This window comes from Coptis chinensis, chromosome 7 (genome assembly GCF_015680905.1).
Source record: "Coptis chinensis isolate HL-2020 chromosome 7, ASM1568090v1, whole genome shotgun sequence".
Classification (NCBI taxonomy): Eukaryota; Viridiplantae; Streptophyta; class Magnoliopsida; order Ranunculales; family Ranunculaceae; genus Coptis; species Coptis chinensis.
Genome location: NC_141462.1, coordinates 28,546,601 through 28,565,463, shown reverse-complemented (window position 1 = coordinate 28,565,463; position 18,863 = coordinate 28,546,601). Strand labels below are relative to the sequence as shown.

The 18,863-nt window shown below is 42.0% G+C and overlaps 3 protein-coding genes across 3 annotated transcripts; all 3 read right to left on the bottom strand.

Annotated features, from left to right (window-relative positions):
* Positions 1-942: 942 nt before the first annotated feature.
* LOC147486964 (uncharacterized) lies at positions 943-1,350 on the bottom strand. Its single transcript, XM_086573898.1, has one exon. It carries the CDS (start codon positions 1,348-1,350, stop codon positions 943-945), a length of 408 nt encoding a protein of 135 aa, XP_086430024.1.
* Positions 1,351-1,940: 590 nt separating this feature from the next.
* LOC147486963 (uncharacterized) lies at positions 1,941-3,017 on the bottom strand. The gene has a single exon (XM_086573897.1). The coding sequence runs from the start codon at positions 3,015-3,017 to the stop codon at positions 1,941-1,943; it is 1,077 nt and encodes a 358-aa protein (XP_086430023.1).
* Positions 3,018-7,959: 4,942 nt separating this feature from the next.
* Positions 7,960-9,378, bottom strand: LOC147486962 (aspartic proteinase nepenthesin-1-like). The gene has a single exon (XM_086573896.1). The coding sequence runs from the start codon at positions 9,376-9,378 to the stop codon at positions 7,960-7,962; it is 1,419 nt and encodes a 472-aa protein (XP_086430022.1).
* Positions 9,379-18,863: the final 9,485 nt, after the last annotated feature.

Genomic DNA, 18,863 nt, shown 5'->3' with positions numbered 1-18,863 from the left:
TTTGTTCTTTATCCTTGACACAATTTGTACTTTTCTCTTTTGACGTCGTGTATGTGAATGTAGCCTGGTTTCTGGGTGAGCCCAGCAGGTTTTTTCAAGCTCTTTTATATTGGACCGTTACTCTGTTCTTCTTAAGTGTTTGATATGAAGGCATAAGTCCATTAAAAAATGTAACATGTCTAATCTCCTTGCTTTTCCTTTTATTTTTCATTGTGTGGCTGTGAAGCCGTGTGGGGCAACTCAGTTTGCCCCATGTATAATATGGACTCTCATCCCACGGATGGTTAGTTCATCCCTCCGCTGTCTTTGGCGGCTGTGAAGCCTTGTGGGGGCAGCTCAGTTTGCCCCCAGTTTGATTTGGACTACTGTCCGTGAAGGGCTCTTCCCCCACGCTGTCTTTGGCGGCTGTGAAGCCTTGTGGGGCAACGCAGTTTGCCCCCAGTTTGATTTGGACTACCGTCCGCGAAGGGTTCTTCCCCCCCTCTGTCTTTGGCTGCTGTGAAGCCTTGTGGGGGCAGCTCAGTTTTCCCCCAGTTTGATTTGGACTATTCGTCCGCATGAAGGGGCTCTTCCCCATGTCTTTTGGCGGCCGTGAAGAAGCTTGTGGGGGGCAGCTCAGTTTGCCCCCAGTTTGATTTGGACTATTGTCCGCGAAGGGCTCTTCCCCCCCGCTGTCTTTGGCGGCTGTGAAGCCTTGTAAAGGCATCTCGGCTTTGTGAAGCCTTGATTTGGACTCACCGTCCGTGAAGGGGCTCCCCGGTTTTGATTTGGACGATTTCTTTGGGTCGAAAGATTTGGACGATCCCCGAAAGGCTCATCCCCTATATCGTCGTCGTTAAGCCTGTTGAGGCCGCTTCATTCTTTTATTCTCATTCATAAGACATATAGACAAAGTACGCACTTTAATATATGACAAGTAACAAAAAATTGACAATCTTCGATTCATACATGGAATTTCTTTAACATTCTAATGTTCCACGGCTTCTCAACCCTTTCCCCTGCTAAAGTTTGCAATCGATAAGTTCCAGATGTACCCTTTTCCCTCACAACATAGGGTCCTTCCCAGTTGGGCCCTAGTTTTCCTTCATTTTCCTTTCTCGTGGCTGGTGTAACGTGCCGCAGAACTAAATCCCCCACCTCAAATGTGCGCGGCCTCACTTTCTTGGCATACTGCCGCTGTAACCTCCGATGATATTCTTCCAATCGTATACGCGCAATTTCTCTTTTTTCTTCTATCAGACTCAAATCACTGGCTAATATTCTTTCATTCCTTCCCGTTTCTACAGCATTGGTTCTGGTGGTGGAGACTATCATCTCCACTGGTATGACTGCCTCTACTCCGTAAGTCATTGCGAATGGTGATTCCATAGTTGATGTTCGCGGTGTTGTTTATGCGACGCCCCCGAGTACATGGTTCGGGTTCATCGCCCATGCCCTTTTCCTTGCCTCCAGTTTTCTCTTTACATTATCCATTATGATTTTGTTTGAAGACTCGCTTGCCCATTTCATTTCCTCGATTATATGGTGCCGGTGAACCCCTGTTTCACCTTAAATGCCCGGAAGGAACTCTTGGACCTTTCTTCCTGTAAACTGTGTTCCATTATCCGTGATGATCGTATGTGGCAAACCGAACCTGCATATGATGTTCTCCCATATAAACTTCTTCACATTGTCTTCTTTCACTTGTTGCAACACCACTCCTTCTACCCATTTGGTAAAATAATCGGTAGCTGCCAACATAAATCGTCTTTTGCCGCTTGCCGTGGGCAGCGGCCCAACAATGTCCAACCCCCACATGGCGAATGGCCAAGGGCTGAATACGTTATGTAGCGGCTCCCCTGGAGCATGTATGAGTGGCGCAAATCTCTGGCACTTCTCACATTTCTTGGCATACGCTGTGGCGTCTCTCTTCATATGTGGCCAAAAGTACCCCTGTGATATCAATCTGGGTTGTTGTCGTAATCCGCCCGAAAGTGATCGCCGCAATCTCCTTCGTGTACCTCAGCCAGAATTTCTTGTATCTGCTGCGGTCCTACGCATTTCAGCATCGGTCCGTTGAAATTTCTTTTATACAAATCCCCTTCGAGCAACGTGTATCTTCGACTAGTTTGTTCCATCTTTCGTCTCTCTTGTTTGTCTTCTATTTCCTCACCCATCAGGAAGGTTTTAATGGGCATCATCCAACCCTGCTCATGCTCAGTTGTAAGCCAAACGCCTTTCTCTTCTGATGTGCTGGGTCTGCTTAGGACTCTCACCTCAATTGTCCGTCCCTCTGTCCCCGGCAGCACTGCCGCCACATAGGCCAAAGCGTCGGCGTGTCTATTTTCACCACGGCCTAGATGTGCGAAGCTAATTTTCTCGAACTTGCTTGCTCTCTGTTGCAGGACCTCTAAGTACCTCGCCATCCTTGGGCAACGGACCATAAATCCTCCATTCATCTGACAAATTACTAAGTTTGAATCAGAGAAAATAGACAATTCTCTCACCCCCAAATCCTTTGCAAGATCCAAACCTGCTATTACCGCCTTATATTCAGACTCATTGTTTGAAGCCGCAAATCCCAATTTCATCGATAGCTCCAGTCTATTGTTCTCAAGCGTCACCAGGACGACTCCAATTCCATTCCCTGTGTCTGTCGCGGATCCGTCTGTGAATACTCTCCACCCATTCCGCGGATCCCAAGGATCCAATGGATCTTGACTCGATTCCCCTTCTGGTTCCATGACCATTTCTTCTCCCCATGTTGGGTCCTCGGCCGGAAATTCGGCCAGGAAGTCGGCCATGGCTTGCGCCTTTTCAGCAGTTCGAATCTGATATTGGATCTCATAACAACTGAGCATCACCGCCCACTTCAGCATTCTGCCTGATTTGTCTGCCTTCAACGCTTGCTTTAATGGCAAATTAGTTATTACCACCACTGAATGTGACTCGAAGTAAGGCTTCAGCTTCAGTGTTGAAAATATTAATGCCAAAGCGTACTTTTCAATTCTGCTGTATCGGGTTTCCGCGTCCAGCATGGTTTTACTTTGGAAGTAAACTGGCTTTTCTACTCTTTCCACCACTCGAACTAGAACTGAGCTCACGGCGTATTCTGACACTCCAAGATACAAGTACAGCTTTTCCCCAATTCTGGCCGCGATAGCAAAGGTGCTTTTCCCAAGTAACTCTTTAATTCTTGAAAGGCCCCTTCACATTCCTCTGTCCATTGGAAATCCGGCGTTTTTCTCAACAAACGATATAGCGGTCGACATTTATCCGAAGATTTTGAAATAAATCTGTTCAATGCCGCGACTCTTCCAGCCAACCTTTGTACTTCTTTTACATTTTGAGGGGACGGCATCTCTATCAGTGACCTTATCTGTTCGGGGTTAGCTTCTATTTCGCGATGGGTTACTATGTATCCCAAGAATTTGCCCGAAGTTACCCCAAAGTTGCATTTCTCAGGGTTGAGCTTCAGTTTGTACCTCCGCAGTATGAGGAAAGTCTCTTGTAGACCCTCTAAGTGTTCTCGCTCTGACATGCTCTTTTCCACCATGTCGTCAATATATATTTCCATCCCTTTCCGAATCTTGCCCTCAAACATTTTTTCTCCTAACCTCTGAAACGTAGCCCCAGCATTCTTTAATCCAAATGGCATTCTCGTATAACAATAAGTCCCACCTTCCACCACGAAGGTTGTCTTTTTCCTCGATCCGTCCGTACATCGCGACTGATTATATCCCATGGAAGTCCCCATAAAAGAAAATAATTTGAACCCTCGCCGTTCGGTCCACTCAGCCATCCACCCGTGGCATTGGATAACAATCTTTAGGACATTCTTTGTTTACGTCTGTAAAATCCACGCACATCCTAACCTTGCCATTCTTCTTTGGAACCGCGACTACATTTGACAACCATTCCGTGAACTCAATCTCCCTAATTATCCCGGCCCCCTTCAGTCTGGTCACCTCTTCGCGTATACCCTCCGCATACTTTGGCCTCACGCTTCTCATCTTTTGTCTTACTGGCTTCGCATTTTCATTCATATGCAAGCGATGACATGCAAACTCAGGATCTAACCCCGTAATATCCTCTATTGCCCAAGCAAATATATCTTCATTCTCTGCCAAAAACTGTATTAGCTTACTCTTCCATTCATCTGGCAATTCCGAACCCACCGAAGTAAATTTCTCCTCGTCTCCTGCCCCCAGATTCACTATCTCAATTTCATCCAAAGTTTTCGGTCCAAGTGGTGGCTCGTATATTACCGTCAAAGCCGCCTCCTGTAATTGCTATGCCGCCCCCGGCTCCTGCTCTGCAATCTCTCCTTTCATGCCGCGGACCATATTTCTTACTGTCACCTGCTGAATATTCTGCGCGGCTACTTGATCTCCTTTTATTTCATACGTACCTCCATTTGTGGGGAAACGGATTACCTGATAATAGGTCGATGGAATTGCCCTCATTTCATGAATCCACCGTCTCCCTAGGATTGCATTGTACTGGGAGTTAGTGTCCACCACCATGAACCTTGTGAATACGGTCGTTGGACCAGCAGTTACTGGTAATACTAGTTCGCCCACGGGTTCGGTCATACTGCCGTTGAACCCAAACAAATTGGTTCGTGGCGCTTTCATCTGGTCTCTATCGATATTCATTTCTTCCACGACTCCTTTAAACAGCAGATCCACCGAACTTCCGCAGTCTATCAAAACCCTCTTTACCAAATAATTCCCCATTGCAATGGTGATTACCAAAGCATCCTCATGCGGTGAAATTACTAACTCCAGGTCCTTTGGAATGAACGTTATGGTTTCCTCTCCCTTCGCGGTTCCACTAACTAACCGCGGCATGCTCACCACTTCATTGACCTATCGCAAACTTGCTGTCTTTCTGATCTTATCGCGGTGTACATTTCTCCCAAGTGTTTCCCCGCTAAAAATAATGTTGATAGTTCCTAAGATTCTAGATGGTGCCGGCAATCTTTCAGCTTGGCGCCCCTTAGTGATAAATTCTCTAAGCATTCCCTTTTCAATCATCCTCTCCACCAACCACTTCAAGGCATAACATTCATTGGTTGCGTGGTTCTGGATCTGATGATAGGCGCAGAATGGCTTCCCCTCTATTTCTCCTGGTGTGTTTCGCGGACCTTCATAGTGCTGGAGACCCTTAATCAGTGGCAAGATCTCCTCTAACGGTCTGTTAAGGGGAGTTTGCTCTATTCCGCAGTACGGCTTCCTTTCCCGAACGTCCCTCCTACCACGATCCCCAGTCCTCTCTGGTCCGCGATTCTGCCCACTATATGATATCTTATCCCTTTCTTCTCTACTGCTCTTACCCCTCCGGTCATCTTTGTCCACTGCCTGTATCGCCTTCCCTGATCTCCTCTGTTCCTTTGCGTTCCTCTGCATTATGTCCTCATATCGTATGTATTTCTCCACCTTCGGATACAGAGCGTGTAACGTGGTGATTTCAATCTTGGACACCGACTCGTGGACTCTAGTTCCCTGTCTCAAACCATGCTGGAATGCTATTACTGCTGTATGTTCTTCCAAATTTTCCACCCTCAACGTCTCTTCCTTGAACCTACACAAAAACTCCCTTAATGATTCCGCTGACATTTGCTTGACATTGAATAGGGCCGCGATATCTACCACTCTCCGCTTCTGATGTATGAAATGATCGACAAAAGCGCGCTCTAATTCTTCAAACCTGTTGATGCTCCTCGACGCTAATCTATAATACCAGTCTGATGCTCCCCCCTTAAGGCTAGCCGGGAACATCATGCATCGGAGTCCATCATACTTGCTTTCCTGCCATAACGGCATCTGTTGCCGGAAGTGATGTAGATGATCTGTCGGGTCTCCTTTCCCATCATATCTTTCAAACCTGGGTTGACTGAACCTCTTTGGCACTTTAGAATTCCATACCAAATCTGCGGTGGGTTCTTATTGAGACTTCGCCACCTCTTTCTCTTTTTGCGCTCGGTTCACTTTTTCTCCACCCCTTTGTTCGCTTCCCTATCTTTCTCAATCATCGCCGCGCACCACCTCCATCGTGGATACCCGCTTATTTGTTCCTCCCCTATGGATGGAAATTCTTCATTCTCTCCTCCATTCCACTATCTTGTAGATCCCTCCGCTCTGTTTCCACTTGGGTGGCCTCCTTTTCTTTTTCTCGGACCGTCATTCTCATTCGCGTAACTCGACTATCTCCTCTTGCAATAGTGCGGTGGTATCCGCCCACCACCTCGGATGTCTCTTCTTCCCCACTCCTTCTATCTCTGCTTTCGCTTCTTCTTCTTCTGCCTCTCGAACTGCTTCTTTTCTAGGTCTCCCTACCGCTCTTTTCGCTATGGTGGCCATTTTCCCTCGGTCCCCACAGACGGCGCCAAATGTGTTGACAAATAAAATGGTTTCCCTAATTCAATGTCTTCTCTCTAATAAAATGTATTCTCTCTTCTCTCAATAAAATCTATTCCTCTTTCTTCTAAAATGTGTTTCCTCTTTTTATACTTCACTCCCCCCTTCTCTCAACTGCCTCCTGTCCGTCGTTCATTTCTCCTCCATCTAGCGTCCTCGGTCCCTCCACCTGTCAAGGCAGTTTCGAGCAGTTGGAATTCTGTCTCTTCTCACCTGCCTCTTATCCTTCGTTGATCCCTCCTTGATCCTACGTCATCTGTCCTCCCACCTGTCGCGGTAGTTTCTAGCAGTTTCCAGCGGTTGGCATTCCGCGGACCTGATCAACAGCATCAGGTCTCCTCCATCTTAACTTACTTACGGCCCATTTATCACCTATAACCTTCTATGTCAAGAATATGGCCTCTACAGTTATGTTTCTATATACTAAAACAACACAGAAATGTTAAGTTTCGGGAAGGAAGAAAAGGGCAGAGCACACGAAGATCAATCTCTTTTGATTTGTGTAGTGTGTACAAAAGCCATGGGTGTGTTGTGTGCACCTTGTTGAAAATGGAACTTCTTGCATCGAAAATGTGAACGAGTCAATTTCAGATGTGACATCTGATATTCCCGGACGTAAAGAGAATTGTATTTGCTTCTTCATATGCGACGATAAAGGTGTGTTCAATCTGGCGGATAGTAGTATCGACGCAATTTGTCCAAGTGATTCCAAAGTTGTTTTTTCATCTCGTGTGGTTTTCAGATCGAAAACCCATGACTATTCCAAATTTTTTATAATACTTACAAGAGTTTGAAGAGATTCTTATAAGTTATCATTTGATAGACTTTTGTCCAAATTATGCTATTCAGTTCTGTAATCATTTTCTGCTGATTGTGTTATTTATGCTCTTTGGCTTTTGTTTTCTTCCATTGTAATGATGTTGTTGCTTTAATTCCCCTGTTGTAGGTAGTGCAAAGTTATCATAGATTTTGATCATAGCAGAATAATGCATAAGCCATTAGAAAATGGCTGTTGTCATGCACAAAATAGTGTTCAGCTTGCGTAAAAGATCATATCCCAATATACTCTGAGCACCATCTGTAAGGAGAATTTCCAAATTTAGGTGGTCCTTCAATGAAGTCATCCCCTCATCCTGAAATGTGAATGGAACGCGAAAAACCTACTTAAGTCGCACTTCTCAATGATTTTAAGCATCTCTTTAGATATATTATTCCAGATCCTGTGTGGAGACATTCCACCTTTACCGTCGAGCGAGCTTTACATATACGAAAAGTTTCAATAGAAATTTGAAGCAAAACTCCTTCGACACTTACATATGTCAATTTCACATAATAAAACCTTTCGTATGGCCCTTCTATCTAGGGATCGAATGGGTTTAGAATGGCCTTTAGCTACTAACATACCAGAACTGAAAAGGAACTGAATTAGGCACAATCTTTTATATTAATTTTTTAAGCATAAAATGCCCATATTATAAAAGTCTAGTAGGAGAAATTTCTCTCTTGTAATCTGTGATTAGGCTCTTCCCATAATAACTTGAATAAGCAACATGAACAATTACTTGGAGCAGTCCGCCCTTGCAAAGGAGATTGTTCTCTGTTCATTGTCATGCACAAAATATTGTTCTGCTAAGAAAAAAGATCCAAATATGCTCACGTCGAGATTTTGTATCACATCCGTTGGTCGAATTTGCAAACAGAAGCGGTCATTTGTAATCGAATATGTCGTTTCATGATATGGTTCAAAGTCAGCCCCATCAAAATGAAATGTGATCGATGGAAAATTATTGAAGCCTGGCGGTCTAACATAGCACAACCTTTTCATTGGCTTGTTATTTCTCAGATACGGCCGCAAATTATATGGCGCAAGCACCTCCTTAAGTCGGGCTACCAAACGATTATAAGCATCTGAGAAGATATAAGTTGTTGAGGTTCCTGTGTCCAGAACTATTCCACCTGTCTCATCGTCCCTTATACGGAAAGTATCTGGAGGAAGTCCAAGTCTAATAGAATTCACACTAATATCATTCAAATTCACATAATAATATACGCCGAATGGTCCTTCTACCATGGGAGTTGTTCTTACATCAGAACCGGCGGGAAAAACAGCGTCTTCACCAAATCGTAAGTAGTTATAACTTCTTCCTGGTCGGTTATCCGCTTTTCTTAAGCAGTAGGAGAAGCGGCGTCTTTGACCTTGAGTACCAAGCTGTGAAATGAACGAATTAGGGTCTGTTCCCATGCCGAAGATCCCAGCTATACGGCCAATGTTCTCACCCCAGGCGATGCTGCTTCGTAAACTACAGCCAAAGAACACCCCATTAACGGTCTGGACTCCCTTATCTAGTGAAAAAAATTGAAAGTCGTCCTTAGAAAGGGGTCCCTGTGTGTAACCGCCATCAGCATATGATACTTTTGCCGTGCATATTCCCTCCTTACAATCATCAGGATCACAAGAGGGATGACCACAAGAGACAAGTTGATACGTACTAGATTTTGAATACTCAAAGTTACCGAGATGGACATCAAAACAATCAATACATCCAGCGCACTGAACCCAAATAAGATCGCTGCCAGTATCGAACTCCAAATAGAATTTTTGTGGTGGTGTACCAATTCTTACTTCAACTATGAAGACTGAATCAAATGCCGGGCCCAGAAAGGGAGTAAGTACATCCGGATATGTGGATTTATTAGAGTGGGTAGCTTCTCGATTCTTAAAGGCATAGTTAAACTGTGATGATAAACGAAATGCGCGTTTTTGAGATAGTTCAACCATTAGCTCATCTGTTTCTTCTTCAGTGAGATTACTTCTATACATTGGCGAATCTTTTGAGAATTTTGGAATGAGCTTGAGGCTAATACCTTTAGGTCTTGTAATTGTTGCAGCACATACAGTAATGAGGGAGACTAAACAAATGACAAGTAAAACAAATACACCTGATAACGGTGTTTCATGGCTGCTTCTCAAAGCCATGCTAAAAAGAAGAAAAAGTTGATTTGTAGGTTGGTTAATATATTTTGCTAAGTTGAAATATAATGTACACACTAGACAGAGAGGAAATACATTTTGGGTAATACTTGCTTAAATGGCAAGATTGAAATAATAGTTAACACTTTTAGTTATCTTTTGCAACAAAACAAATATTTAGTAATTTAGTGAATATATATGGTAATTATATTATCTGGAATTATTTAGTAAAGTATTAGTAATGGAATTATGTCTTAGAGCCGTAATGGCTTTTTCTTTTAATCTTAAGCAAAGTAATATGATTAATCATGAGATATTTAGTAATCAATTTGTTAAGCTTTAATTATGTTGTTAACTAATTGAGTTTCGTTCCTTCACAAATTGGGTTTTCGGAAAATATTGGTCAATTGCCGAAACTAATGAATTTGAAGTTTTCTTTACGCAATTGCACCGTTGAAATAGTGTTTAACTAGATTTTGGACCCGGGCATACACCCGGGATCTATTAAATATTTTGTATTTTGAAAAAGCTTTACGAAATGTCTCACACAAATTTTCGAATCAGAATATATTTTTATTGAAAATAAACCGAAATACGTTAATGAGCAGTGATTATGGTGTATAAGTACTTGGAAACTAAATAATCAAATTGAGATAGCCTCTTCACTTTATGGTTTAGGATATTAATCCATAATTTTTAATTAGAATTATCTTAAACTCGATCTAGCTTTTATAATAGTTTTCTTAGATTTATGGTGATTTAGCAGTAAATCATCACCGCTCGGCTTATGTGTACAAATCAGTAAAATATCTATCAAATTACTAAAACAGATTGATTGTTTTCATATCTTGAAAGAATACACTACTCCCACTTGAAAAAATTTATCACATGAACATGTTCTACGATGAATTGATGAATACAAAAAAATTCTCTTTCAAGAAAATGCGTTCACTTACTTAGAATACTCCCCCAAGTTTTTTCTCTTTTTTTAGGTGATTGTTTGTATACATGCAAAATATTATTATTCAATTCCATGAATAACAGAGATGATCATGTCGTTTGTCTTTTGTCAATGTGAACATGTTAAAGTGTTAACGTAAGATTGATTGAGTGAGTAAAATGAGTAATATTATGATTATTAATTTTCAGATTTGAATAATCTAATAATCAAATGGATGGAAGAAGAGTGTGTCTTTCAAATAACATTTCCTTTTCAAACTTGAAGCTTTTAACACACACCTTGAACTTACAATAAAATTATCAAATATTCCATCTTTTTCCTTATTTCTTATAGTAGATTTATCTATTCTTAATGTTTCTGCAAACACATTGCAAAACAAAGTTCGGATGAAGAAATAGTACCACAAAGTTCTTCCAATATTGCACTAATGTTGAAAAGGTTAAGTTTGATGGTATTAATAAAATGCCACAAAAATAAGTATAACAATAATTCACACAAACACTCTTCACTCTTTTGGATCAAAGAATTATCATCCATCAATTATCAGTAAAACACTCGTAAGAATTTTTAAGCTTCGATATATTTTACTCCAAAATTACTAAAATTCTTACAACCAAAAAATACTTAAGTTGCTCTCTTTGCAACCAAAGTTTGTTGCGTATTGAATAAAAGTTGTTGAGCTATTGCAAGTTCAAATGTAGTTCCATCGCTTTGAAATGCTCATCACAATGTAAATTTAATAATAGCTTTCTTATGTAATACCAAGGGTAGCTCATATAGGACATCATATTATTATACAACTTGGCAAGATCCTACTCCATAATGATATTAATATTCTATAAACATTCATACCCATTTATGAAGTTAGAGAGTTGAAACATACTTGGCAGGATCCTACTCCATGATATGGACATTCTATAAGCATCCTGACCCATATCTTTTAGCACTATCACATCTTCATGCACTCAGAATAAGCACAAAATTTGAAAATTTATTTTTAGCACTATCCCATCTTCCTGTACTCGATCGGTAAAAAAAAGAACAAAACTTAGGAAACCAAAGACAGCCGCCTCAATCAGTTAATTTAATTATCACTCCTAAATGAAGTGATTTCACTCACCGTATCTTGTATTTGTTATAAGAGTCAGTTCCAATTTTTGTTCTAGGAGTTGAAATGAAATGTAAGAAGGTTGTGTATATTCAGTTCAAAGAAAGCCAATGTATTGTTTATAAACGAAATTAGTTAAGTACATATACTTAAGGTTTTGCTTACCATTTGGGCCCTAAAGGAAACCGTCCCAAGTGCCAAATACAATTTTGCTTTTGAGTTCATTTGTGTTTCCCGATGATATCCGAATACAAAATCTAGATTATTATAGTCAGCTCTTATTGTGATGGAAAATCTCTATGGATTCACATGTACACATACTCTATTGCTCTATATACATTGAATAGAAAAACAACATCGCATGTATATAACCATGTATTACATCTATCTGTCTTCCAAATATGACTATCGGTGATCGTCCGATGCTTTCATAGTTGTAGGGGGGATTTCCCACCACTTAACAGATAACACATGTATAGGAAATAACCTAAGGCTATAGATGTCCAGTATGAGACGAGGGCCATCGGATCAGTTCTGTGAGTAAGTAATCTCGTGCGTAGCATGAGTGTTGCACATGACTGATCGCCTTCCAACATAACAGTTACCCCAGTCGTTAGGAACTGATATAGATAGTTCCTGAACAGAAGAAAACTGAAGATGGCGATCTTTGATGATAAGGAAAGAATCGTGAAGACATATCTTAGGAGTTACCTTGTAGATATAATCTTCCCATACACAATGGGACATTATGATCAGCAATGAAACTTACCTCTCATAAAGATATTGTATAGATTCAGATTTCCATAAAGAGGGAATTCATAATAGGAAGATAGAGTCCAAAGATGGAAGAGAAATCAATCACAAATGGTGAAGATGACCCTAACCCTAGGACTCTCAAAGCTCTTCCTATATAAACCATAGGGATTTCGCTCTTAGGAACTACGCAAGATAGGGTTTGATTCTCCATAATAAACAAGGAGATATGTAGGCAGCCGTCAGATGGTTCAACCCTAAACTCTCAATCATCTCATCCCTTCTCCATTCATTTAAAGGTTCCAAGATCATAAGGCACAGAGGAAGATCAGGGAAAACTCAAAAAATCCCCTATAATGACTTGATGTTCAGTTTGATAGGGAATGGATGCACTCTTATCGGGATAAGAGTTGCCTACGTATCAAGTTTCTTGGGGTAAACTTGAATCAAGCCTTATGTAGTTCATCTCTCTCTACTTATAGATGTTTGAGCTCACTTTCCTTATTTGCTCCAAGCCATTATGAAGTGTAGATCCACATTGTGTGCTATCTTGATGATTCGTCATTAATCTGATGTTACAAAGTAAATGTCTCCTTGATTGGTGCATTGACTTAACTCCAAGATTGCACTAGATGATTTGCTTTCATATATGGCTGTAACTGATGCTTGGGATGACCTGGGATCGGGTCGTTGGTACGTTCTGATAGAGTGGTATGAGCTGATAGAGAACGACCTGGTGCATGTATGGACACGTGTACTGTAGTGCAGAACGGAGGGTACTTACACAACCCCTTTTATTTGATCCGTTCTTTGGACAGCTGTGATGTAAAAAAGGAAGGGTAAATAAATTTTTTAAAACACGTGTCGGACAGCTGGTAGGTTTAATTGGCTTTTGAAAAATGTGCGAGAACTGTTGGGATGGATTCGTGGGCCCAAAATCACGACGGTTTGTGGGCGAGTTATGATTGTGTTACATTGGAAGATGAAATGATTTGTATTTTATCGAGGTTGTGGCAGCTAAAGGGTTTTAGCATGTTAAGGTCTTCACTTCTTCATTTTGCCAATCTAGGAAAAAGCAGAGCGAAAGAAAGAAAGAAAAGAAAAGAAAAAACTTTTCCAATCTTTGGTATCAGGTGCGTCTTTTGATCTTGCAAAGTTTGATATTTTGTTTATTTTTGAACTCGTAATGTCTGCTACTAGTGATAGTTTGAGTGGGGAAGTTGAAGTTGATCAGTGGAGAGAGAGAACTTTGAGTGGAGATGATGTTGAAGTTAGGGTTCATAGTGGAGATGGGGCTTCATCGTCTTTTTCAGTGGAGACGATGGCTGAGGAGGTGGGGCCGAGGTCACTTTATGCTAATCTGAAGGAGGAGTTTGGTTGGGTAGATGCCGACCTAGAGATGTATGACCTGTGTGAGGAGAGGAGGATATATAATGATGATTATGTTTCTCTGGATGGGGGAGTGGTGGTTTGTTATGGGCAGTTGAAGGCTGGGATGAGGTTGCCATTTTCCCGTCTTAATGTTGAGGTTTTGAACTATTGTGAAAAAGGCCCATGTCAATTCGTAGGGAATAGTTGGAGGATTTTCCATATTTTGGATTTTTTGAATGAGCGGGGTTATAATATCCGCTTAGGGGATGTGTTGGAGCATTTTTCTGTCAAGAAATTGTTTGCAATGAACTATAGTTTGCAAGTTATAAGGGGGAAGTCAGCTATGATTGTGGGGGGTGAGTAAGGAGGAATGATGACATAGGCCGTTGTTGGTTGTAGGTAATTACACCTCCTCTGGGTGTGAGCTGAATACCCACTCTGTAAAGTAGGCTGGTAGGTAGCTATTTTGTAGGTAGTATGTAAATCTTGTGTTTGATATGTTGTACGTTCTGATATTTTGTTTCCTTTTGTGCAGAGATTTCCATTCGGGGTCGTCCTCAGCTTGACGTTATAGAAAAGTTTGCTTGTGTGAGTTGGGAGGAGAAACAAGTTTTGTTGGGGGAGGTTGCTCATTATTTTAAGAGGCGTGGTGGTGTGAAGATTAACAAGAATAAAGCTGAGCATAAGAAAAGGGCTCGGAAGCTTGTTTTTGATATTTCTGATTCTAGCTCAGATAAGAAGATGGAGAAGGATAGCTAAAGGAAGGCACCTATTTTTGGAGGGAGAATGGCTGGAGGGGATGCTGATAGCCGTTTTGCTTCAGTGAGGATGTCTGGAGGAGCTACAAAAAGCCGTTCTGCATCCAAATGCTCTAAAGTGGGTGATGGTGAACGTTCTGCATCCAAATGCTCTGAAGTGGGTGATATATGGTGAAAGTTTTGGTCACGGTGGTGGGAGTGTTGTTGGTAGTGGTGATGCTCCCACTCAGTTCCAGAGGCCTAATTTGAAAAGGCGCTCTGGGGTGGTTGAGACGGAGGGGTCGAAGTAGTTCCAAACTGAGTTTGAGGAACGACCTAGTATTGGTGGAGGTCGTTCTTCTGCAGGTCGAGCTCCATTGAAGAGGATAGATCTGAAGGAACTTGTTGTTGATGTGGGGGGTTGCTGATACCCGGGGCAAGAAGAAGGCTAGTGAGAATGAGCCAGTTGCCCAGAAGTTAAAGGGGTCGGGGAGTACGGCCCCAAGTGACAAGAGTGCTGATGACTTTCTAGATAGGCTTGTCACCTATGAGGACCCAGTGAGTGGCCTGAGGAAGTTTGTGAAAAATGGGGACTGTAGTTTCAAGAACTATTTAGTTGCTGGAGAGCGTTGCCCTGGATGGAGAGAGGCACCAGTTAGAGACTGGGAAGGACTTGGGGGTGAACATTAAAGATATAGATCGCTCCTTATGCTTTGTAAGTGCCTCTCCGACTTGAGCATTGTTTTGTTCTTCACTTTTACTGCTTTGTGATTTATTTTGTTTGTTGTCAAGTCCTGGCTATGTATAAGAAGCTGAAAGAGATGGCCCTTATCTCCGACCTATACAGGAAGGAGTTGGATGCTACCAAGGAGGCCTATGACAAGCTGCTTGCTGTTCAAGAGGTGGAACGAACTGAAATGTCTGGGATGAGGTCACAGGTCGGAGATCTTGCTGGGAAGGTGGCTTTGTTGCAACCATCTCTTGATGCTTCCAAGGTGGAGGTGCAGAATTGGATCGGTGAGTGCAAGAATGTGCAGGTCGTTGCTGAACGGGCTCAGAAGGAATATAATGACCTAGTCGACTTGGTAGAAAGTGGTGATACTTACATTCTGGTGGATGATTTCCTGGAGCAAAAACGTAAGTATAAAACCCTGAAGAGGTCGGTTGAAAGTGGGGCTGCAACAGTAGCTGTGGAAAGTACTGTTGTAGATGCTAGGTAAACGACCTGATCTACCATCCGACCTTGATGTTGCTCTAGTTATTCAACCAACTGAAGAGGTCTCCACAGAACTTGTGAACGTGAGTGGTGATTCAGCAGGGGCCCTTGCTGGTGAAGAAGGTGGCCCACTGGAGCCTTTGAATGTGGAGAATCTTCCCCGTGTCCTCTGGATGTGCCTTTTCTCTTTTTGTTATTGATGTGTTTGGATGATGGATGAAATATTTGAACAATATTCTCTTTCTTGATATAGTTGATACTGATATTGATATTGATGACTTTTGATTTTTTATGGGGATACTGAGGTCGTTTTCTCAGGATAACCTGGGGGCCTCTAGTATCTAACCAAATTTTGTAAGAAGTAAAATATTTAAATTACTTACTTGTTTTGCTTTGATATTGTCTTTAAATGTTGCATGAATGTGATTGCTTTCATTGCTTTTTGATTTGTTGTATGACGACTTGTGCTGCATAGCATCGGTCTTGACGACCTATTGAACTATGGTAGATCGTCTAATGTTCGAAGGTCATGATTGTTTAGTTTACGACCTGATTAGATGAGCGTAGCTATGCCACCTAGGTCTCCTCGTGTGTGTTTGATTGGGTCGTTCGTTTTAGGGGAACTTCTATGGACTGATAACTAGCCTTTGAGTGGTAGTTATAGTTGAGCCAAACTTAACCCTGTTCAAAGGCCTTAAGTTGACTTTGGGTCCTTTTGGGGGTCCCAAATATTTGTATTTGACTGATAATTGTGTGAAATTTACAGTTGAATCATGCTTAACCCTGGCATTGGTATTAAGTTGATTTAGGGTCCTTTTGGGGGACCTTGGGTTGGATTGATTGATAATTAACCACTGCATGGCAATCATAGTTGAGTCGTTTTTTACTCCGTCTTTGATGTACGACCTGACATTGTGACGTCCTAGGTCGGGTTGCGTAGTGTGAGATGCATGATACTCATGTAATGCAAAAGATGACATTTGTACTCGAAATGTGGATGAAACTTTATTCATATGGATTGATACATCTGGAGAAAAACTTATTGATATATAAAATCGCTTGAGGAGAGCTTTATTCCAAGGTTGGGGAAGCATATCACCGAGCTGAGTTTTGATCAAGTATGCTCCATTTCCAACGACTTTGTCAACGATGTAAGGGCCTTCCCATGTGGAGTCGAGCTTGGCTGGAGCTAGAGTCTTTTTGAGGACTAGGTCACCAGCTTTGAAAGATCTTAATGACGACCTTCTTATTGTAAGATCATTGGATTGTTTGGTGGTATTGAGCTAGGGATATTGCTGCTGTTTCCCTTCGCTCTTCTAGGAGATCAACTTCTTTTGCCAAGATGGTGTCATTTTCTCTTGATTCGATGATGTCAGAACGTGTGGTTGTGATTGTTAGTTCTGATGGTATGACTGCCTCTGTTCTGAAGCAAAGTGTGAAAGGAGATTCATTGGTACTGGCTCTGGCTGTTGTTCTGTATGCCCATAAAATGTTCTCGAGTTGCTTCGGCCATTGGCTTTTCTTGCTCTCCAACTTCTTTTGGAGATTTTCTTTGATTGCTTTGTTAGTAGTCTCTGCTTGACCATTGCTTTGTGCATATCTAGGTATAGAAAATGCTTGAATGATACACCATTTTTTTTAGAAATACCTTGACTTGTGAGCCAGCAAATTGAGTTCCGTTGTCCATGACAAGGGTGTGGGGTAGACCAAATCTTGTGATGATATTGGTCCATATGAAGTTGATGGCGTGGACTTCTTTGACTTGGACTAGTGGGATTTAGTGAAGTAATCTGTGGCTGCTAGGACGTATTTTAGTCCTATTTTCTTTTGTGGGATGAATGGTCCCATGATGTCTAGCCCCTACATATGAAAGGGCCATAGGCTGGCTATGTTGATCAACTCTCATGCTGGACTCAGATGGTTGTGTCCAAATGTTTGACATTGGTGGCATTTGAGAACGTATGTCTTTGCCTCGATGTACATGCCTAGCCAGTAATACCCTTGGGCGATTGCTTTATAAGCCAGAGATCTTGCTCCTGCATGATTTCCACATTCGCCTTTGTGAATCTCGTCAAAGATGAGTTGGCATTCGCGTGGAGTTATGCACCTTAGGTGAGGTCCTCCTGTGGATTTGCAGAACAATCATCCGTTGATTACGGTGTATCTGGGAGCTCGGAATTTTATGGCACAAACGTTCTTTGCTTCTACTGGGAGTTCCCCATGTAGGATAAATTGCATAAATGGGCCATCCAAGATTGAGTGATCTCTTCTTCGGATGAGGGCTGAAAGTCTGTGAGGCTGTTGACACTTTCTTGCTGGTATGTAGGCCTCTCCAGGATGTCAATGTAGAATGTGGTTAGACATGTCTCTTGGGTCTTTGAGGCTAGGAAAGTCAGGCTGTCTGCATGTCTGTTGTCCTCTCGAGGAATGTGTTCCAAGGAGAATGTTTTGAACAAGCTGATGATGTTATTGACGACCTGGGCGTATTTGGCCAGGTTTGCTCCGTTGGTTACATACTCTTTGTTGAGTTGCTTGAAGATTAGCTGTGAGTCACTATGAGCTTCGAGTTTCTGGACTTGTAGTCGTTGTGCCATGCGGAGGCCTATGATTAATGCTTCATATTCCGCTTCATTGTTGGATGTTGCAAAGTCGATCTTGATTGACTTCTGTAGCTGTGTTCCTTCTGGTGAAGTTAACACAACCCCCAGTCCACTACCGCTGTTGTTGCATGCTCCATCTACATAGAGGTGTCATGTGTCTGGGGTGGATGGTTGATAAAATGATGTAATTTGCTCGGGTTCCCAATTGACATCTTCAACAGGGAAATCTACCAAGAAATCAACAACGACCTGACCTTTGCAAGACATTCTCGGAACGAAGTCGATGTAATATTCTCCGAGTTCTTCAGCCCGTTTGGCCATGCGGGTTGTTTTGTTGCTAGAACTCAAGACCTATTTGATTGGGACATCTGTGATGACTTTGATGCTGTGAGCTTGGAAGTAAGGTCGGAACTTTAGAGTTGAGTACAGAAAAGACAGTATTGTTTTCTCCATTAGAGAGTAATGCTTTTCTAAATCCGCTAACATCTTGCTGGTGAAGTAGACTGGCTTTTCGATTCCTTCATGTTCGTGAAAGAGAACTGAGCTGATAGCGAAGTCGGTAGTTGCAAGATAAATCCCCAGTGTCTCTCCTTCTGTTGGTTTGGATAGGATGGGAGGAGTTGATAGGTAAGCTTTCAGGTCATTGAAAGCTTTGTGGCATTCGTCTGTCCATGTTTTTGTGCCTTTCTTCAATATTTGCAGGAATGGTCTGCACTTGTCAGATGCACGTGAGATGAATCTGTTG

Bases quoted from the DNA above. Each gene is read 5' to 3' on its own strand.
- LOC147486963 (XM_086573897.1), bottom strand. From the start codon at position 3,017: ATGCTGGACGCGGAAACCCGATACAGCAGAATTGAAAAGTACGCTTTG.
- LOC147486962 (XM_086573896.1), bottom strand. From the start codon at position 9,378: ATGGCTTTGAGAAGCAGCCATGAAACACCGTTATCAGGTGTATTTGTT.
- LOC147486964 (XM_086573898.1), bottom strand. From the start codon at position 1,350: ATGACTTACGGAGTAGAGGCAGTCATACCAGTGGAGATGATAGTCTCC.